At 43.3% G+C, this 22871-nt stretch overlaps 1 protein-coding gene across 1 annotated transcript in view; it reads left to right on the top strand.

The window, feature by feature from the left end:
- Window positions 1-1285: 1285 nt before the first annotated feature.
- The window catches only part of LOC115097185 (folylpolyglutamate synthase, mitochondrial-like), a gene marked incomplete at its 3' end in the record, with an annotated part of 58973 nt that continues 37387 nt past the window's right edge, over window positions 1286-22871 (top strand). Inside the window, 1 exon segment of the mRNA XM_029612767.1 lies at window positions 1286-1657. Coding sequence (XP_029468627.1) covers window positions 1535-1657 — 123 coding nt within the window.

Below are 22871 nucleotides of genomic sequence, written 5' to 3'. Positions count from 1 at the left end.
ACAGTAGTTCTCTGCTCAGCCGCCAGTGGGATGAGGTCCAAGGGCGGCCGTATGTGCCTCCATGTCTGCCATTGGTGCCGTCTGCCTGGGGGTATTGCCCCCCCCCCCCCCTTGTACGCCACTGCTCATGCCCCCTAATGCTCAGTGCCCTAGCCCCAGCCCTAGTTTGCCTAGTGCTTCCACTGGCCCTGGCTGTATGGAGATAGCAATGGGCTACAAGTCGGTGTGCCCTGAAATATGAGGGAAGTGGAAGAGTGATCTAGTGGTTAGAGCAGTGGGTACACCCCAGGGAAATCTGAGTTTAAATCCCTGTTGCTCCTTGTGACCTGGGACAAGTCACCTTGTTCTCTGTTGCTGCAGGTACAAAATTAGTTTAGAAGCCCCATGAGGAGAGGTAAGTACCTGAATGTAATCTACTTTGATGTACCTGTTGAAGTGCCAAAAAGCAGACTATAAAAATCTAAATAAATAATGGTAATGTATAGTCCCTGTAGTATGACGGTAGTGGAATATCCATGCATGGGTGCCCCTGCCCCCAATATGGTGGTAGGAATGTACATGTGCATTCTAAATAGTGCAGTGAAAGCTGGTAATATGTGCTCTGGATTAAGATGACAGTGAAAAGGTATGGGCATAGCAAACAGTAAGAGAGAAACAGACAAACTGTTGAGATTCAAATAACTTTATTGGCATGACAGTTTTACAGATGTTGCCAAGCTAATAGACAAGTAATGCATATTGAAATGAGAACATATTTGTCAGACTGGATCAGACCAAAGGTCCATCAAGCTCAGTTTTCTGTTTCCAACAATAGCCAGTCCAGGTCACAAGTATCTGGCAGGATCCTAAAAGGGCGATAGATTCCATGCTGTTTATCCTATATATAAGCAAGAGATTTCCCTCTGTCCTCCTTAATAACGGTTGTGGACTTGTTCTCCAGGAGTTTGTCAAAACCTTTTTTAAAATCATCTATACTAACAATGTTTAGCACATCCTCCAGCAGTGAATTCCAGAGTTTAATTATGCATTGAGTAAAAAAAAAAAAATATTCTCTCATACTTGTCTTAACTAAAGCGGGAAAGAATGTAGAACATTACATTACAATATAATAATCAAAGTACAAAGTAGGGAACGTACAATGTCGGGGAAGATATTAGGTTTTGGTGCTGATGTATGTTCGTCGTAGAATTTAATTTCAGTACAATGGCGGCGGGAACGTGCCTGCGCGCGTGGTACCCAGTAAGACGGAAGCAGATGTAATGTGCCCCGCAGTAAGGTGGTGACCGGAACCGTGTATGCATAGCTGCCCTGCAGTAAGATGGTGGCGGGAATGTTCTTGCCTGCGTGGTATTCTATAAGACGGAAATTGGTGTTATGTGCCCCGCAATAAGATGGCGGTGGGACTATGCATTTGTGTCCGCCCTGCAGTAAGATGGCGGAAGGCCGGCTCGTGGATGTGGGAGGGGGGAGGAAGCGAGCCGGGCCGGTTCCCGCTTGTGCTCGGAGGCGGTGCTAAGCGACGGGCCCCCCGAGCATGGCTCCTCGGTTTCCGGCTCTTCAGGTGCTGCTTTTGTCCGTCTCAGTTCGACATAGTGTGCGGTGTGGTGCTCGCAGCTTGAACACTAGGCCAGCACGAGTTCCCAGGATGGAATACCAGGTACAGGGGCTCGGGAAAGGGAAGGAGCACGTTGCATCAGCCACTGCCCGCCCGGGGCACGTGGGCAGAGGAATCCGGGGCTTACCGGATAGGCTAAGGGGAGCAGGGGCGTATTAAAGATGTACACCCAGGGTCTTGAGCAGTATCAGGCCGTGGTCCTACTTGCAGTACTCTTCATCCGAGCCTGTGTGGGTCTCGGACGACTCACCCATCTGCCTCTGGAGAGGAACGGCCGTGGTGTCTATAAAATAATGAGTGGAATGAGTAAACGTTAAGCGGTTGTGTACTCTTTCAAAGTGTACAAAGACTAGTGGACACAACGAAGTTACTAGGTGATACATTTATAACTAATAAGGGAAAATGTTTTTACTCAACACGCAATGAAGCTCTGGATTTTGTTGCCAGAGGATGTGGTGTAGCTGCGTTTAAAAAGAGGTTTGGTCAAGTTCTTGGAGGAAAAGTCCATAAATCATTATTAAGGTGGAGTTGCCGAAATCTTCTGCTTATCACTGGGATAAGCAGCATGCAATCTGTCTACCTTGGGGTCCTGTCAGGTACTTGTGACCTGAATTGGCTACTGATGGAAATATGATTCTGGGTTTAATGGACCTTTTGTCTGACTTGGTATGGCAAGTCTTAGTCATTCTATATAAATGTCTAGTGTGTGTGTTATACTGCATGGTATCTTTCTCTCTATATAAGCTCTTAACAGATACATACAAGAGCGGAAACATTTTGGGTGCCAGTTAGCCCTAGGTGCTCAAATTTGGCACCTGCACCCAGGCTTGAGAGTGCTGCTAGGGTTAGGAAATTGTTGCTGCCGTTTCAGAGCTATATTAGAAGAAAGGATGGAAAGGGGGAGTAGATTGAAGTAGAGATGGAAGAAAAGAGAAATGCAGGAGGGGAAGGGGAGAGCACAAAAAATGAAATGTGAACCATTTAAAAAAAAAAAAAAAAGGGAAACGTTTTTCCCTTTCTGGTAAACATTGCGACTGCTTCCAAAGTTTTCAAACATTTTTCACACTGGGATCTATGCAATAAGGTGCGCCCAGACTAGCGCCCGGGTTTACTCGTGGTTGGGCACACAAGAATAGCATCTGATGCAATAAGGAGATTAGCATGGCCAAAATGTGTGCCCTAAAAATGCATATCCGATAGCACCTAACGTATGTAAATTCACACATTAATTATTATCCTCTGATGCACCCAAAGGCTGGGCGTCCGCACATTTTTTAACATAAGGAATTTAACTCTAGCTCTGGAGGTTGAATAAAGTTAACTCACGGTCAAGGGCTTACGAGAAAAAATATGGTCATCTGTATTGAGTTAAATGTGTCCTCCTCCTTAGTATCATCCTGACTCTTAAGTTTATTGCTTGTGGTGGAGAAAAATATATGTATATTGATTTGATCAAAAAGAAGCTCACCTTTCTTATGACCACACAATTTAGATGCCCATAGCAATGGGCACCTGATATAAACTTCAGCATTGAAATCAGCTCAGCAAAATAATGAGAGAGAAAGCATGATCAAAACGGACACTTATATTGAGCGCCTGTTGCAGTTGTGGGCGCCTGATGCAATACATTTTTGAACGCAAGAGATGCACAGTTCTGCTTAGCGTGCCCTTTTTTTTTAATACTGCTCCAATTTTCCTCTAATTTAAATACTGCATCAAGCGCACAGGGGATGTGGCTGCGTGTGCGTTAGGAAAGGGGGCGGTCAATATGAGTGCCTGTTTTGAGCGCCTGTCTTATTGCATCGGCCCCACTATGTAAATGTTTCCTGTGTGTGTATTCTACTTTCCATGTTGGTCCTAGAAAAAAACTGAACTCCAATCTTTAAGGTTAGGAAACAAGTCTGCAAATTAACCACCTGCACAAGTTTGCTTCCTCCAGTGCAGGACCATGTAACATCTTCACAAATCACTAACAGGCCGATACAGTACAGTGCGCTCCAACGGAGCGCACTGTTAACCAGCATGTGGATGCGCGTTTTCGACGCGCTATTACCTTAGGGGTAATAGCGCGTCGAAAACGCGCGTCCAACCTCTCTGAAACTAATAGTGCCCGCAACATGCAAATGCATGTTAATGGCCCTCTATTAGTTCCGCGCAATACAGAAAGTAAAATATGCAGCCAAGCTGCACATTTTACTTTCAGAAATTAGCGCCTACCCAAAGGTAGGCGTTAATTTCTCTTGGCACCGGGAAAGTGTACAGCCTCCGACTTAATATCATGGCGATATTAAGTCTGAGGTCCCAAAAGTTTAAAATAATCAAAAATTAAAAAAAAAAATTTAAATTGGCCCATGGCTCGCGCTAGGGAAGCGCTAGTGTCCCTAGCGCCTCTTTTTACCGCGGGCCCTAATTTGAATAAATTATTTTTCTGAATCGCGTGCACAGGGAGAGCGGGCTCTCGTCCGCTCTCCCGCGCCGTTTACTGTATCGGCCTGTAAATTGGCACCTCATCCACTTCACACCTCTCCTACTCGCCTTCAGGTGCTTTCATGTTGCAGTTCCTTATCTCACTCTGCACCTCCTGTGACCTCCCTTCATGATGTGAACTTTTGTCTGTGCCTTTTTCCTTCATTGCCAGCTCCTTATTCTGCACTTTTCACCTTGCTGCATCGCATGCCTAGAACAGACTTCTTGATTTGGTGCTTCCCTCTTTGGAGATATTCAAATCTTAAAAACCCATCTTTTGGGGGCTGTTTTTAAATATTAACTCTAGGCTATAGTTGATCATAGCATTCTTGATTTTAACCATATTTTCTATAATAAGTACATAGAAGCCTCATAGTTGTCACATTTGTGTGTGTGTGTGTGTGTTGTCTAGATAGTCCTTACTCTGTGGAGCTTACAATCTCTTTTGTGTGTGTTTTGCACTGCATATGTTTAGCGGCGCTGTAGAAATGAATAGTAGTAATCCTTGGACCATGTGCATGAAAATATATCTGATGAACATTTATTATGGGCGTCCTGATAACCAGGTCTCAAAAGCAGATTGTGAGAAATTGCAGGAGGACCTCTTGGGAGACTGGGCATCCAAGTGACAGATGAAATTTAATGTGGACAAGTGCAAAGTTGTGCACTTTGGAAAAATAATTCAAACTGTGGTTTCACAATGTTAGCTTCCATATTAGAAGTCATCACTCTGGAAAACGATCTAGGTGTCATCATGGACAATATGTTGAAATCCTTGGCTTGGTGTGCTGCGGCGGTCAAATGGTATTAGGAATTATTAGGAAAGGAATGGAGAATATCATTATTCCTCTTTATTTCAGTATTTTCCAAACTTTTCAAGCCCAAGGCACACCTACATTAACAAAAATGTGTGGCACACCATTCTCCATGGAGCAGGCAGTGCAGACCTAGAGAGGATTCACAGGAAACACTGAAAGTCCCCTTCAGTCTCTCTTCCAAGTTTTAAAACAAAGAGGAGTATATAACTGGAAACGTTTACAAATATAGGTGTCCTTAACCACCCTATTTATTTATTTATTTATAATTTTTTATATACCGCCGCTCATCAAAGATATCACGTCGGTGTACAATGAACAGGAACTTACGCCGGAGCGTTATACATTTAACAGATTATACATTTAACAGATTATATATTTAACAAGTTATATATTAAACGAAAGTATGTATATAAATATTTAAATATAATAAAAGTAGAATCTATTAAAAACACAGAACTATACTTTGGGGGTATATTAGTTGAGGTAAGTGTATCAACCCCTTAATCCTCATCAGGAGGTCTCCTGCCAGCTAAGAAACCCCTCAACTGGTCTGGTAAGAAGAAAACCTAGGTATTTTTGGCCAGTTGGATAATGCATTTACAGGGATAGCATAATTTAAAGCTACCTCCTAATGCTAAGGTCTCAGCAATCATAAGTAGGAATTCTTTTCTACGCTGCTGCGTAGACTTAGCTAAGTCTGGGGATACATGAACAAGACCCCCACAAAATAACATTTATATTTTTAAAATAATTCTTCATAATCAGAGAAACATCTGTTTCATCAAAAAAGGAGACAAAAAGCACTGCATGATCCATAATTTCTACATTCAAATTTTCTAGGTAATCAGTCAGATTCTGAAAATCTGATCCTTGAGGAGGAAATACTAAAGGTATGCTGCTTCTTTTAGGCAAGAAAAAAAGTTTCTTTATAGCTGGTATCTCTTCCTGAGAAATCTTTAAAACCTCCAATGCATATTTCTTGAAAGATAACAAAGGTATTTCCCCCGATACAATAGGGAAATTTTAAAAATCTTAGATTTAAATGTCTCATATAATTTTCAATTGACTCCAACCTTCTTAAAGATGAAATTCTTTCTAAGACCATTGTAGCGTTGGCATTTTGGAGGCTTTTTATATCATCATTCATTTTCTTAATGAATTATCTTGTTCATCAAATTTTTGGTTTGTGTCCCGTTCCAACACCCCTACCTTAGCCGCTATTTCATCCAGCTTCAGGGTTTGATTATCTAGCTTTGAAGACATCCTCACCATGAGTTCCCAGATATTATCGAGAGTAATAACCGCCGGTTTGGTTAATTGCTGGGAGAGGGTTCTTACCCCAAGTCCGGCGACATCGCCCAGCTCTCCCGTTGTTCTAGGAGTGTCTGCTGCCATCCCTCCTCCTTCTCTCGGCACTTCAGACCCTCGAGGTTTTGGAGTACCTCCTGCCTCTCCACCCGTTCAGTCGGCGTCTGGGCCACCCAGTAGATTTCGCCCGATGATGTCATCGGAATGCGCTTCATCTCTTCCTCCGACCATTAGGGGCAATGTTCTCACCGGCGTTCTGGGGTCCGGAGGGCTCAATGAAAGTTCCCCAGGAGAGTAAGGCTCTCCTCTAGCCAGCTCTCCAGCGGGGATAGACGCCCTCAATTGTGGTGGTTGGAGGGCGAAATTGGATATCAATCACTGTCCGGCAGCAATGTCCGGGTCGGGTGGAAAGACCTGGACTTTACCTTTTCTCTTGTGAGGCATTATAATAAAGAAATATCGCTATAAAGCTTTTAAGCGAAATCTTTGGTCCGGAGCAAACGACGATACACCCTCTCAGGGCGCCATCTTGTTTTCTCTCACAAATGTACATTTTTTTTTTTTTTGTAATTTATATTTTATTAATTTCCAAGAATAAGAGTACAAGAGAACATGAGCATAACTCGATTCAGTCATGGAATACATTCCAGCATGAAACATAACAGAACAGGCGTCAATTGGTTCCTCCAAAGACATGTAACCGAGTGTACAACATAACAATCCCTTCACATATCCCACCCCTCCCCTGCCCATCAAGAAGTCCGTAAATATGACTGGTCCGTCTTAAGGCAGAAAAAAACCTATGAAGATCAATCAGAATCGTAGTAATAATCCCGATAGTGCTAAGCATGTGAAATGATAATGACACGAAGTCAAAGTGTACAATACATATTACCCCTGAATACATCACGGTATCATCTCCTGCCCTTGTTAACCCCTACCTGTTAAGGTTATTATTGTAAAGCCTGTTGCTAAGTTATGTTACATTGTGAACCGAGGTGATGTTTTGCAAACGTGCCTCGGTATATAAGAAACCCCTAAATAAATAAATAAAATAAATAAATAATATTACCTTACTAGAGTATAGTCTTTTCCCTTGACCAATGCAGCTTATGAAGCATTATCAAAGGATTTTAGAGATCCCATAAAAGTCATCATCTGATTACATCCACTCGAGGCTTCCTGTGGGCGTTTTAGTTGACAGCCGATGTCAATACGGTGGTGCATACACATTTTAAGAATCAGACAAAGTACAAGAAGTCCCATCACAATGCATAACGTGTTTTGCCTGCCTTACCACTGCCAACCCCACAGAAGGAAACACCGGAATGTTCCACCTATGTAATATGCTGAATAAATGGTTTCCAGGTCAAATTGTGCGAGTGGTTCTATTATGTTTAATGGCAGTTAGGAAATCAAGACGTCTATGTGTTTGTAGCCATGCCGTCACCTCCCCCAGTGTTGGAATGGTGGTGGATTTCCAGTGCTGTGCTAAAGCCAAACGAGCTGCCATTAGAGTGTAGAGACAAAGTCGCTGTTGGTGAATATCCACCCCTTCTATAGGTGCATTTAATAAAGCTGAGATAGGAGATATCGTAAGCTGTTTCTGAAATAATTGTCCCAACCACCCAAAGATGGATTGCCAAAATGAATGAATATCTACGCAAGTCCACCATATATGAAAGTAGGATCCCTCCTGGCCACATAATCGCCAACATTGCGAGGAAGTTGATGGATATATGTTATGCAAATGCGCTTGACAAAGGTGCCATCTGTATATCATCTTATAGTTATGCTCCTGAGTCTGGCAGATATCAAACATTTGCTAGCTCTCTGTATTATTACAGTTCTAAGTTCGTGTGGGATCGATTCCCCCAAGTCCCTTTCCCAGTGTGCGAAGTGCATGAAATTGGCATTTCCATTAGAAAGGAGTATTTCGACACAACTTTAGTTATAGTGTCAGCTCTAATACAAAAATGCTCAAAAAGGGATCGAGATTCCCTCAATTGTTTAGATTTGCCCAGCAGCTGAATAAAATGATGAACTTGCGCATAAGCTAGATATGTGTTCCTTGGGAGGGTAAATCTGGTTTCCAGCTGACTTAGAGGCTGGATGCTTCCCCCCTGAAGTAAATGCCCAATCGTATTAACGCCCGATGATTGCCATATCTGAAAGGCAGATAACTGATATCCTATTGCAAAATCTTTATTGTGAAAGAGAGCAGATTGATAAAAGTAAGCATGTGGGCCAACCACCCTTGTTTTCAACTGTCCCCAAAGTTTGAGAGTAGTGTCCAAAGACCAGGGGATGCACTTAACAGGCGTCCACGTGGATTTGGGTTGCCAGGGCATCGCCTCCACCGGCATATTACCACACATAAATTGAGCTGCTGCCACCCACTGCTTTGGATTAACATCCCGATGCATATCTATTATAGCTTTTAATTGCGCGGCCCCGTAGTACAAATGTACATTTTAACTCAGAAAGGGGCGATGGAAGCATCCCTGACAGGCTATCATTGCAGCCACATAGCTCGATAAATACTGATTTATCTGTCTGTCTGGCAACGGGAGGCAGCTGTCAGATAGTGGTATAAGTCAGTACTTATCCGGCTATCTGGCGTGGTTCATTGCTACTTAGCTGGATAAAGTACTTACCTCGCTAAGAAGCGGCAACGTGCACCAGATAGCTGGATAACTACTGACTTATGCAGCTGTCTGCAAATAAATGGCTAAATTAGTATTTTTCTGGCTAAGTGGCGGCAACTGCCAGCACTTACCTAGAGAATTCCTGACATTTATTTATTTATTTAAAAACTTTTCTATACCGTCATTAAGTGATATACCATCACAACGGTTTACAAATAGGCACATAAATAAATTTGGAATAGATTTTACTTTAAATTGAGGGTGCCGAAGTTGTCAGGTACATGATTCAAAATATTATAAGCTATGTGTAGTGAAGTTTCCTTAATAGGCTATCCATATATGCGATATACTGTAATTCTTTAACTTAAAACTTAAGTGTGATAAAAATAAAGGTAAGGAATGCATATATGTTATCTGGTGACTTTTGCCTGTGTGTATCAGTCCTTTTCTAGTTTCTTAGTAATACCTATTCCCCATTCTCATTATGAAATGCTTTTTTGAAAAGCCATGTTTTTAGGCTTTTCTTGAAGATTTTATGGTCTCTTATTAGTCTTATTTCGGATGGCATTGAGTTTCATAATATAGGTCCAGCTAGTGATAATGCTCTTTCCCTTACTTGTGTCAGTTTAGCTGTCTTTACAGAGGGTATGGTTAGTAAGGCTTTATTTGCTGATCTGAGATTCCTTTGGGGAATATGTAGTCTTAATGCAGTGTTTAACCAATCTGTATTTTCTTCATTGATTAGTTTGTGGACTGTGCAAAGTGTTTTATATTGTGCTTTTTGTTTGATTGGGAGCCAGTGTAATTCCGCAAGAGTTTTAGTGATGTGGTCCCTTCTGCCTTTTCCATAACACTGGAAACTTAACACCAGCCTTGACCTAGGGGTTACGTTTCTAGTGCTAAGAGAGGTGCACTGGCCAGATGCAATCTCTCTGCATGAAGAATTGCTGCTTAATGCCCTCATTTGCATGGGATTTCCATGTGAAGTCACTAAGCAGTACTCCCGTTTTTAGGAATGCACATTTTCTGCGTGCAGAACTCCTTGCTGCATCAGCAGTAAGTTTTGTGCCCAGAAAATGTGTGTTTAAATGTAGGCAGAAAGGTGCTATATATGTAAGCGCCATTGCTGGTAGTACTTTGTTGCTAAGAGCAGAGCCCAGGTGCCGGCCTGGTTCTGAGCATCTGGCAATGGTGATTTTCCATGGCACACATGATCGGGTATGAAGGCATACCAGTGTGCCATAGTACCTTGGTTTTGAAACCCTGACCTAGAGTACTGTGTGTAATTTTAGAGATCACATCTCAAAAAAGATGTAGTAGAACTAGAAAACATGCAAAGAAGGGTGACCAAAATGATAAAGGGGATGGAAAGGCTAAAGAGTTTAGGAGAAGAGATGGCTGAGGGGAGATAGGGTAGAAATTTATAAAATCATAAGTGGAGTGGAAATAGTAGCAGCTAGGTTGTTTACTCTTTAAAAGAAATTAACAGATTAGGGGACACTCCATGAAGTTACTAAGCATATTTATTTATTTTTATTTAGATTTATATTCCGCTTTTCGCACTTTTTTCAGCGCTTCAAAGTGGATTACATTCAGGTACTGTAGGTATTTCCCTATCCCCAGAGGGCTTGCAGTCTAAGTTTGTAGCAAATTGGAGAAAATATTTTCCACTCAATGAACAATTAAGCTCTGGAATACTTTGCTGGAAGATGGGTAAATGCAGTTAGCATAGCTGGGTTTAAAAAAGGTTTGGACAAGTTACTGGAGGAAAAATTCATAAACTTATTAACCAGGTAGTCTTGGGGACAGGCACTACTTATTCCAGGTGATCTGTTTACAGGTGCCTCAAGTTCGATTTCCCTAAATGTAACTGCTTTTAGTACATGATGACTCAGGAGTGTGCAAGTTCCTAGCTGCTAAGGTAATTTCATCATTTAGATTAAAAAATAATCTGCTTGAGAACAAGGTCTCTCTAGCCAGGGTAACTGGAAGCTGAGAGCTAGGGACCCTGTCTCAAAGATGATAAAAGTATGGTGGCCTGAAACTGTACTCTGAAGGAATAGGCACGTTTGCATCTGTGTGTGTGTCCTAGTCATGCTTGTGTCTGTATATGCTTGTCAAAGATTCTCTTTAAAAATATATATATATTTTTGAGCCAGCAATTTCCTCCAGCTTCTTTAGGCTTCCAGCACATTTAGAATTGGCCTTTATTAGTCAGTTTCACCATGAGTTACTAAGGGTATTTCCTTTACTTTTATAATTTTGCTAACCTAATATTGCAGTGATGGTCTTTGGCCGGGAGCCACTGCTGGACTGACCGTGATTTCCTCTGGACTCTGAGTGCACCCTGGTTCCAAGCAGTAGGTGTCTCCATTGAGCAGTGTCTGAAACTACTACGGTAAATCCCCACTTTTCCCCACACCAGTTGCTATCTCTGCAGCATCTCAGCCCTGGCCGGCCCAGGGAGTGATAGCGAGCCCAGGAACTAAACCAGGGTCTTCCGCACGGCAGTGTGAGAGATTGTGGTTCAGGACCTGGTTCCAGCCTGGAGTGAAGATCTGGCTGTGCTGAGAGCTGGAGGTCCGTGTCGCAGCAGATTCTGCTTCTAAAAATCATGCCACTTGGGGGTGAAAAGCTGGCTGAGTTTTATATAGTGAAGGAACCTTTCTTGCCTTTTCTCTGTATCTGATCCTGAGCAAGGATTTGAAACACCAATATAGTTGTCTTTTGCAGCCTTCTAGCAAACTAGCTCAAAGTGAAATGTGTGCTAGCAACTGGGTTACAGAGAGGAGAGAGAGGATAGAAGGCTAGCATGGCCAGTGTCTCCAGTTCATTCTCCTTTGGTTGAAGAGGTGACTCACGGTGCCCAATCTTGCTTTCTTGGGAAGTTGGTGCACCATGTATGAAAGATTCAATGAACACCAGGTATTCTGGTAGTTCCCTACTGGCAGCCGTGCCCTTCTATGACAGGCTGCTGTCATCTGCCTTTGTTTGTGTTTGTGAACCTGCAGCAAGCGGAGGTGGACTAGCAATGAACACGTGGTTCTTAGGAGATAAGAGCAATGCAGGCAGAGGCAACCTGGCCAAGAAACTCTTCCTGTCACATCCTGGTGCGCACTCCTGGACCCACTTTCACCAGTCTGCTGCGGATTCAATAGCCTCACACCTGTGGTGGTCCAGAACGCAGTCCTTGCATCGCAGATGTCTCTTGTGAAGACACCATGAGTCGAAGCAAGCATTACAGACAATGTTTGCCTAGAATCCTTTTTCGTGTGGCTTAAGGGGGCAGAGCTGAGTTCAAAGCTGGAGATCGGGTTTGCCTTAGTGATTGTAAATGGAGTTCACTGTAATTAATCTTGATTTTCTTCTTATGGTGCGATGGCAATGTTTGTGTGTAGGAAAAGAGAGGGGAGGAGGCAGTGGGTGTCCTGCTTATTTGTGTCACTTGCTGTTCCTCTGTGGCAATCAGGAGGGATTGTGTTACCACAGTGGGGACACTTTTTAGGGCTAGTCCAGCGGGGGGGGGGGGGGGGTGTTTATGAGTAATTGAGGGGAAGGTTCAGGTTAACAGCTGTGAATATAAGAGACGGGACCAGGTTGTGTGTGGCTGGGGCTAGACGTGTTAGGGAGGACTGGCTCAGTGGCAGTGCTACATGTTGCCCATATGGATGACCTGGATTTGATTCCTGACTCGGGTCATTTACTCCCTGGAATGGCTGGGCTGGGGACGCTGTGGAAGCAGCATTAACAGCCTCTGGGAGGAGAGAGCCCTAATCTTTGTGTAGTGGTAATGCCTAGTGGCTGGATTTAGGGTCTATGATTGCAGGGTTCCAAAAGGAGCCCTGGTGCATGGATTCTGGCCAAATACTGTCACTGAAAGAAAGCTTGGAGGGAAATAAAACAGGGGGAAAGATTCCCAGGTAGTTGCAAATGAAGGTCCATGGGGTCAGATTGCAGCTCCGGCTTTGACTGAGCTGAAAGCCCAAAGGAGCAGGAGGAGACTGCCTGCTTCCCCCCCCCCCCCCCCTCCAAATAAAGTGTTTTGGAGAAGAATGGTGTTGGGCGGTGGTGGGAAAATATTTAGAAAACTTGTGCCAGCCAAAAGATTTTAGAAGCCAGGGAATTTTATTTTTTTTTTTCTTATTTTCCTCTTTATCTTTTTTCATATCTTTCGGCTTCTTTCCTTTTTTATACTTTTTTTTTTTTTTTTGCCCACGTCTTTCCGGGCACTATCTCTTCCCCCCCCCCATCCCCCCCCCCCACAATCTTGGCACAGTAGTACAGAGAGCAACTTTGGGCTTCACCAGTGGCGGTAGGCAGATTTTCATTCTGTGTTAGGTGCCCCACATTGGCAGTAGCTCCGATTTCTGGGTCCCTGACATCAGAAGCATTTCCTCCACTTAGGGCAAGTGTCAAGTGCTGTATTTCAGGTGCCTGGGTGTTTCCATTCTATGCCTGGAATGTGATAGGGTGCTGTGTGTGTACTGGCATCCTGACAATTAGTGCTGTAAGGTGATAGCTTAAGAACTGGCCTTTGTTTACTCCATTCATGATTTTATAAGCTGCTGTTTTCTAAGCTGAAGTAGCCTATTATCATAGGGGAGCCTTTTCATCCCCCTTTTTTAATTTTTTTTAAATTTTTTATTTATTCATTATTCAATTTTACAATCAAGAAAATTTATCACGTGACATAGAATTTGAAGTCCATCATCAATCATAAGTAAAAATAGAATACACATCTTTATCTTTCCAAAGAAAAAAACCGATCCATAACTTCAAGTTAAGTCCTAAAGAAAAGGAGAATCGTAATTAAATTTGTAAAACATAAATTAGAAACCATTTTATATTATTAGCTAAGCCTTCTTTATTCTGGAGAGACATAGCCTTGTATTGGAGATATTCATACACTAGACTCTAGATACCACTTTTCTCACTATCCTGTTCTTTTTCTACTTTCTTTTTTTCTAAAAATTGAGCTAATTGAGAAGATTAATTGATAAAGATAATAAATTTAGCACCTTTATAGGATACCAAACATTGACAAGGAAATTTTAATTGAAATGTAGCCCCCAACTGTAAGGCTAGGGGCCTAAGAAGTAGAAATTGCTTTCTCTTCTTTTGGGTGGTTTTGGCTACATCAGGGAATATCCTTATATGTAAACCTAAAAAGGTCTGCATTCTGTTTTTGAACAATAAATTTAAGACCCAATCCCTGTCATAATCCAAAGTAAACATAACAATCATAGTAGCCAGTTTGGCCAACTCTGTATCAGAAGTTTCTAGCATTTCAGTTAGGTTTAACCTAGAAACCTTTTCTCCTTGATCACCCTTTGCCTCTCCACTCTCTGTTTGTGTTATTCAATTTTTCTGATCTCTATACGGTATATAAAATACTTTAGTAACTGATGGTATATTCTCTTCTGATACATTCAATATTTCTCTTAAATAACTTTTATACATCTCCTTAGGGGAAATAAGAGGTAACTGTGGGAAGTTTACAAAATGCAAATTTCTCCCTTTCAAAATATTTTCTCTGTTTTTCTAATTTAACCTGTAAATTCAAATTATCTTTGACTAAAGCATTTTGTAGAATTTTACTGGCCTCCACTTCATTCTTACTTTCAGAATTTTGAGTAATCAAACTAGTTGTTGTTTTTTCTAATGTATGAATACGATCTTCATGATCTTGTAATTTCTCAGAATAAGAACTAATCTGACCAGAAATAAACCTCCCCAATCCCTCTATAGCCTCCCAAAGTGAGTCTAACGTTATATTATTAGGTTTAATCATTTGAAAATCAAATCTGCCTTTATAGGCGTAGATATCTTTTGCCTAGGTACTCTTTCCTCTCCCGAGGCTATGCCACCTGCAATTTCACCGCTACACTTCTGAGCGGTGTTATCGCTGAGATCTCTCGGAGTTGGGTTCCCTGGTAGGCCATAACTTTGTCTGCAACTTTGGCAGATACTATGGCCACTACCTCAGCCGAGCCTTTCTGCGATGCTGGATTTGCAGGAGCTTCCCTCCATCGGTGAGAGTGAGATGTCAGAGCCTGGGGAGATGCTCTGCTCGAGAGAAAGAGCATCCCCCCCATGCGGCTCAAGCGCCGATTGTTGCCCAGCTTTAATAACATGAAGGTCCATTGGGCTAGTCAAAACGGGATCTAGACTGGCTCCAAGGCGAGCACGTTCTTTTGCCTGTCTTTTTCTGGCAGTATGAGGCATTACTATTCTAATTCAACTTTAGAGGAAAATCAGGACCTAAATTCTTTAAACAATGTTTCTACACAATTAATAGGGTTTTCCTAATCATTGGAGATTGAAAGATAGGAGTGTACAATTCACATATATTATCATAAAAGGAGTACCTTATTCATGGTCCATCTATTTCATCTGAATAACTTCAAAGCAAAAACTAAGCTGTGCGCCCCTTAGGCGATGCGCCAGCGGCAGCACACACCACAAAAGGTCCACTTTTATACCTCCCTTTGGGCGTCAGAGACTGATGACATCACAGTGGGGGTGGTACCTGGAACTCCTCCGTCGGGGCCTCGCACAGCTGCCAGCACCCCCCAGTAAGACCTCAGGACCCTTCTTTCACACTCCTTATGCTTGCAATCACCGCCTTTTCCTCCCCTTTATCATCTTTGTTGTCCTTCTCTGTGTGTTTTCTAGCTTTGCTATGTCTTTTTTTTTTTTTTTAGATGGAGCTATTGGAACTGCACGTAATATTCAAGATGTGGTCACACCATGGCTTGATACAAAGGCAATATGATATTTTCTGTTTTATTTTCCATTCCTTTTCAGATCATTCCTAACATTCTATTTGCTTTTCTGACCACTGCTGCACTCTGAATCAAGCATTGTGCGTCTGTGGTTGAGATTATTTTTCCTATGTGTATCCCTTTGTACTTGTTCACATTGTTTCATTTGCCATTCAGTTGCCTAGTCTCTTACTCTAACAAGATCCTTCTGCAGTTCCTCACAATCCACTGGTGTTCTAACAACTTTGAATCATTTTGTAATGTTTGCAGATTTGATCACTTCTCCCATTGCTCTCTTTTCTAGATTATTTATGAATATGTTAAAAAGCATAGGTCCCTAGAGCATGCCACTATTGACCATTCCCCATTTGGAAAACTGATCATTTAATTACTCATGGGGGAATTCTGCACACAAAAACTTTAAAATTCTGCAAACTTTATATTGGTCAAAATAACACAATGTACATGACAGTCTTTAAGTAATTACATTTTAAATTTAATACAGAAAAAAATTATTAGTTAGATGCAGAATTTCCCTAGAAATTCACTGTAAGTGTCCCTTCCACTCGCTCTCCCTACTCCCCTGGCCACTTTACCCTCTCAGGCCCCAACCCCTCCACCTCTAGGGTCAACCCCTTCCACTCTGTCGCCAGCCTGAATTTGACTCCGTTCTCAGTACTGCCCCTCACACAGGCTCCCTCTCTCATACACATGCTCCCTCTCTCTATTAAACATACACACACACCCTCATACAGGCTCTCTCACTCTCTCGCACACACACATCCCCTCATACTGGGTCCCTCTCTCTTGCATACACACCCACACAAGCTCCCTTTCTCTCTCACACATACATCCTCACACAGGCTACCTATGTCTCTCTCTCTCTCTCTCTCTCATGCACCCCTTCACACAGGCTCTCACTCATACATACACAATCCCTTCACACAGGCTAGCACCCTCACATACACACGATCCCTTTTTCATACACAGGAGCTCCTAGTCTCTCTAACACATACACACTCCTTCACAATCTCCTCATATAGGCTCCCTCTCTCTGGCACCCACACTCAAGCATTACCCCCCTGCTCTCTCTCTCAACACCCCTCACACACCCTCCCCTCTCACACACACATTCACTCTCACTGGGGCCTTCATCTTCACTGCGAGCGGAGCACACTCCCTTCGTGGCACACGGGGCCTTCATCTTTGTGTACTCCGTTCGCGGCATGCCGGGGTCTCCTCTGCCATTTTCTGCGCAGAAAATGGCAATTCTGAGCTCCGCAGTAGCGCAGAATTCCCCCAGGACTACATTTAGTCCTCTCTTGTTTGCTGTCTTTTAACCAGTTACCAATCCACAATAGGACACTGCTTCCTATCCGATGACTTTTTAATTTCCTAAGGAGTCTCTTGTGGAGGACTTTGACAAATACCTTCTGAAAACCCCAAAATAGTATATCAACCAGCTCACCCTTATCCACATGTTTTACACCTTCAAAAACAACTAATAGATTGGTAAGGCAAGACTTCACTTTGCTAAAGCCATGTCGACTTTTCCCCATTAAGTTATGCTACTTTTATGGTCAGTGATTTTGTTTTTAAGAATAGCTTCTGCTGTTTTTGTCTGGCACAGATATTAGGCTGATTGCAGTTTTCCGGATCACCCATCGAGGGTCTGTCTGATTTTGATATGCCACATGTAAAAGTGTGTAATAGTTTTTATAGGTCAATAAGCAGGCTGAATTAGCCTTTATGCGTGGTGATGTCATCCGGCAGCATTGGACGGACTTGTTTCTCCAAAAGAGTAGAGCTTTGAGCTCTACTGAGCAAGTGTGGGAGTTCCCATGTAGGCGTTGCCTTGCAAGCCTTCTCAGTCATTTTTTGTCTGAGCATAGGCATGGATGTATACTCTGTCTTTTGAAATTTTTTTTCTAAATTATTTTAAATTCTTCATTTTTCCATCAGTTTTCTTCTGTTTTTGTTGCCTTGCTGCCTCGGCAGCCCCATATAAGCATTTTCAGTGCTAACTAAAAAGAAAAATAAGAGAAGAGAATCCTGTGGGGATTCTCACTCCCACCAGCAGATGGGAGCAGAGTGCGAAAGTTTCCTTTCTGACGTCACTACCATAAAAGCTAGCCCAGCAGAGGGGAAGTCTATAATCTCTGCCTCCAGCAGATGGGATGGAGCATAGACGTTGCTGGTCTAGCAGTGTAAGAAGGGCACTAGGGCAACGGCCTTCCCTAAGGTCGTTTTCCTTAGGGGTCTGGGCCGGGTGGGATGACAGCCTCCATAGGTCTGATCTTCCCTCCCCAAGGCAACCAGTTGTTTTGATCTCCTGGTTTCCAGATGAAGTCGCCTAACTGTGAGGGGGAAAAAAAAGGGTGGAGAAGCAGCCCGGCCTGAACCATTGCTGCCTGCCCCAGGTATGGGCAAGAGGAGGAAGTGTGCCAGGTGCTGAGCCCGGCGCAGATCCCTAGCGTTGCTGGCTCTTTCTGCCACAATTGCGACGGCGAAAAGCAGTAGCCTAATGGTTGGAGCAGTGGGCTACAGACGAGGGAAACCTGGTTTCAAATTTCACTGCCTCTCCTTGTGATTTTAGGCAGGTAGCTTTGTCCTCCATTGCCTCTGCTGCAGGCTTCGAATGTTGGTCTTCTGGGGTTAGGGAGATGCTTGTAGTGCCCGAATGTAATCCACTTTGAGGTGCCAAAAAAGCGGAATATAAATCAAATAAATGAATAAGCAAAAACTTTGAGGAGTCTGTTTTTCTTCAGGTTTCATCTTGGCTACCCATCAAGCCTATCTCCAGATAAAAGATAAGAATAAAGCTCCTTCTTCAGGAGAAAAGCCCAAGCCACTTACAGGCTGGGAAGATTGGAGTCCTGGGGGGGGGGGTTTGAGGAGGAGGGCTCTTCCCAGGAAGAGACTTTAGGTGAGGAAAATCCAGAGGCTAGGGACTCAGCTGTGCTTTCGTTTAGGGCAGATGAGCTGGGGGCCCGAACTACAAAAGTCTTGCAGGTCCTAAATTTGAAAGAGGAAATGACCAAAACTAGAATGGAGGGAAATCCCATCCTAACAGGTATTAGGAAACTTCGTAAAGCCTTTCCCGTCCATTCAGCAGTCCAGGATAAGCTGACAGTGGAGTGGGAGATCCCAGAGTCTAGGCTTAGAAGCTGTAGAACCATGCAGAGGCTCTATCTATTAGAACAGCACGATAAGGATAGACTTCTAGATCTGCCTAGAGTAGATTTAGATTTTTACATTTCACACTTTTTTCAGTGCTTCAAAGTGGATTACATTCAGGTACTGCAGGTATTTCCCTATCCCCAGAGGGCTTACAATCTAAGTTTTTACCTGAGGCAATGGAGGGTAAAATGACTTGCCCAAGGTCTAACCACTAGGCGGCTACTCCACTCCGATACAGCAATCTCAGCAATGGCAAAGAAAACTACGATACCAGCAGAAAGCGGAGCAGCCCTGAAAGATCCTCGGGACAGGAAAGAGGAAACGTTACTAAAGAGAGGTTTTGACTTTCATTTCTGGTTCTCCAGGCAGCAATTTGTGGAGCTTATGTAGCCAGGGCCCTTATAATCTGTTCTCAACAAGAGATCCAGGGTCCTGAAGATGCAGAATCCTTGGAGGATAGGGCGGGACCGGCCCTAATGGAATCGGCGGCAGCCTTTGTAGCAGATACCTTGTAAAAACCTTTATTAGCGTTTCAGCGAGGATAGCAGCAACAGAGGTCATGGCTAGCTCACTTTTATGGCTAAAGAATTGGGCGGCAGATTCAGTGTCCAAGACCAGGTTAGGAAAGCTACCCTTTAAGGGGAGGCTCCTGTTTGGAGTAGACCTAGGGAAGGGTGGTCAAAGACTGGGGAGGGTTGAGGCCCCGAAGGGCAGAGGCTTCACAAGGGAAGGCAACTGGAGACACTGGCCCAAGGAGTACAGACAGAGGGACGATAGAGGCCACATCTCTCGCCCAATCAGGATCCCGGGCAGATCTCAGCCCTTTTGGGGGAATAAAAGAATTCCAAAGGAGGGAAACCCCTGAGCCCCCCCTTAGCGACAAAACCACACAATGACAGGGAACAGGCTCGCTCCATGATTCCCCAGGTTAGGAGGCAGATTACAGATCTTTTATCAGGAATGGGCCAAAATAACAAAGGACGATACAAAGTAGGAAGAATTACAGAAAGCAACGTGAAAACAAAAAGGTTTTGACTTAAAAAAAAAAAAAATAATAATTAATTGGGGGGGGGGGGGGGCGCACAATATACACGCTCCAGGCCATGTATATTGTGCTGGTAAAATTGCTGCTGCAGGGAAAAAAAGATACTAAGTATCGTGACGATATTAAGTAGGAGGAACCACAGAAAAGCAAGTGTTTTTAGTTTTTAAGTTGAACCCTTGATGTGCGGGAAGACTTTATGCCTGCTCCAGGCAGGTGTGTAAAATTTTACAGGTTAAAAAGTGCGCCCTGTGTGCATGAGGATTTTTTGCATTGCGGGATAACAGCTAATAGCCTCATCTACATGTCATTTACATGTGATGAGCACTATTATCTATGCCTTTGGACGAGCTGACCCCCTTATTGCATGGGGGTTAGTGTCCAGCCACTCGTTAAGCTGTGTGCTAGGCTGGGCGCGCTTTATTGCATCAGCCTAAAACAGGCTCCTTCCTGACTCCTCTCCCTCTTACTAAGTTAAAACAGTGGGGGGTCAGCTGCAAGGAGTGAGGCAGTCTACATGAGGAAGCAGACCCTGGGCATGGTAAGGAGACCATGTGCAGGAAGAATTAGGTTCATGTTTTACAAGCAGCCTTGGGTGTGTGTTTAGGCTGGATTTGAATCTGGCAAGAGAGGAATTTTGTGGGTGGTTCCTGTTACATGCTGCAGCAAATGAACTTTGGTCTCTGGCTGTTAAATAGGCTTTTTTACTTTATATAATTTTCCATGTGTAATGTAATTCTGTCTGAAACATTCTCCTTGGAATAAAGGCACTAAGACAGGAATATCCTCTAGACCCAGTGATCTTTCTAAGGTTTCCAGCAGGGAGCCACTTTGGCAAAAAAAAAAAAAAAGTTCAGCATAAGAGCCAGGATTGTTGTGGGACAAAGTGGCTGGCATCCTGCACAAGGGGGAGCCTTCCCCTCCAATAATGCCTGGCTATTCAGGTGCACTTTGAGTAACTATTTAACTAGAACAAAATCTGATTGTCTCACCCCAGCACACACACACACTCCTATTCAGCCCACCCCACTCTCTGTCCCTCCATTCCATCTCCCCCCAAATGTGCACTCCCCTTGAATTCTATCCTAGCCAATTTAAACCCCTACCATCTCTCCAGCCAGACGCCACCATCCTATCCCCTTCTCCCCCCAGTTTAATTCTCCGCCTTCTCCTGTCATCTTCTCTGGAGCCTTGCTGCCAGCTCTGCCTCCAGAACAGCGGTTTTATTCGGTTTTTTTTTTTTTTTTTACCGACATCGTGTACCTCTCGCTCCATTTGAACCACATGGGGTCTGAACTGTACTGATCTTGTGCAAGAACAGCGCAGGATTTTGGTCACTTTGCGGCTCGTACTCGCTAAGAGGTTGTGTGGTGCCAGGAGAAAATATGCTGCCTCCAGAATGGTGGTTCTGATAGTGTGTATTGAGGGAAAGTGAGTAAGGCAATAAGGTGCTCGCAAGAAAAGGGCACTCATGTTGAGTGCCTGTTTCCCTAACGCGCGTGCATCCACATCCACTGCTGACCCGATGCAATTTTCAAATGAGAATGAAATCGAAGCAGCGTACAAAAAGGGCGCACTAGGGAGAAATGTGGTGTTTCTGGCACTCAAATGTTCATTGCATTGGGTGCAAGGATTTCTGAATTGTGCAAAAGTGCATCGCTTACATGAAGTTACAGAAATCTGCAATGCCTGTTTACCGAAAGGAAAAGAATCACCCACGTTTTTTAAGGTGTCCTTTAGCTAATTATCATGCTCTGCTCCACTAATCCCTATATACATTTTTTTTTTAAATTTTTGGTTCTAATCCCAAACAACTAAATCTTATACTAAGCTCTCTAAACAACCCTACCCTACAAGGGGCACATTTATTGCAACACAGAGGACCAACTTTTTAATGATTCTCATGAGCCCTTGACTGTAAGTAAACTTTACTCCACCTCCAGATTTGGGGTTAATTTCTCTGTATAAAAAACATGTGCATTTGACGCCCAGCCTTTGGGCACGCTTTCCTACATCGGGTGGTAATAACTAATGTCTTGTTTCCATGCAGTTTTAAATGTGAGGGGCGCTATCTGATAGCCTTGGTTAGGACGCACATTATGGACGCGCTAATCTCCTTACTGCATTGGAAGCTATAATTGCGCACTCAAAACATGCGGCCAACAGCAGGTAGACCTGTGCGCTAGGCTGGGTGCCCTTAATTGTATGAATTGCTGCTACTGACCCCTGGGCCCTCCAGTGGAGAACACTGCTGTAGATTAGAATGACACTGGGATCATGCAGAAAGAAAATGCTCCTCTTTATCCAAATATAGTCTCCCTTACCAACGTACTGCAGCAATGGAAGGAGTTTGGTAACTGTTCAGGATTCCCAATAAATAATGTAAAATCAAGTATTTCAGTTTTTTTGAGAGGTAATTTCCTCTCATAAAAATAATTTTTGTCGTGAAAATAGTTAAATAAGCAGAAGTACCAATAAAAGAATGCATTAGCCAATTTTTACTTTTGATACGATTTGATACTAGTGTTTCCCTGATTGTTTGTTTGATCGTGTATTCAATCTTTGCCAGCCTTCCCCTTCTTAATGCCTGAGAGAGGCATTCATAGATCTCTCACGTTGCCTGTGCTGATATTCTGACAAAAATCAGAGCTGTACTAATACAGTTAAAATGAATCTCTCTCCCTGCATCTGTTTCCATACAGTACTCCTACCTGCCCCTGAGTCTGAGAGAGCAACTGTTCAGTTTCGGTGGGGGAAGGGACGTAAGCATGCTAGAGTTTCAGGTTTCTGTTTTGGGGAGGTGGCAGTAAGAAAGCTCCCGTTACAGGTTTCTGTGGTGGGGGAGATTAGCCCATGGTGAACATGTGAGTTAGTGGTGCCATAATTTAAAGGTGCTGATCTTGCCGCCTGTTTTAGACCCTCTCCGTAGTGGTGGTGCCATCTCCCAGACACATTCTATTCTTCCCACTTCATTTAAGAGAAAAATCTGATACTATCCCTTTAGTGAAACTTGTCAAGAGGGCATTATCA

The sequence above is a fragment of the Rhinatrema bivittatum genome, chromosome 8, assembly GCF_901001135.1.
Source record: "Rhinatrema bivittatum chromosome 8, aRhiBiv1.1, whole genome shotgun sequence".
NCBI lineage: Eukaryota > Metazoa > Chordata > Amphibia > Gymnophiona > Rhinatrematidae > Rhinatrema > Rhinatrema bivittatum.
Note: the sequence above shows the minus strand (reverse complement) of the source record. Positions and strands in the feature narration are given on the sequence as shown.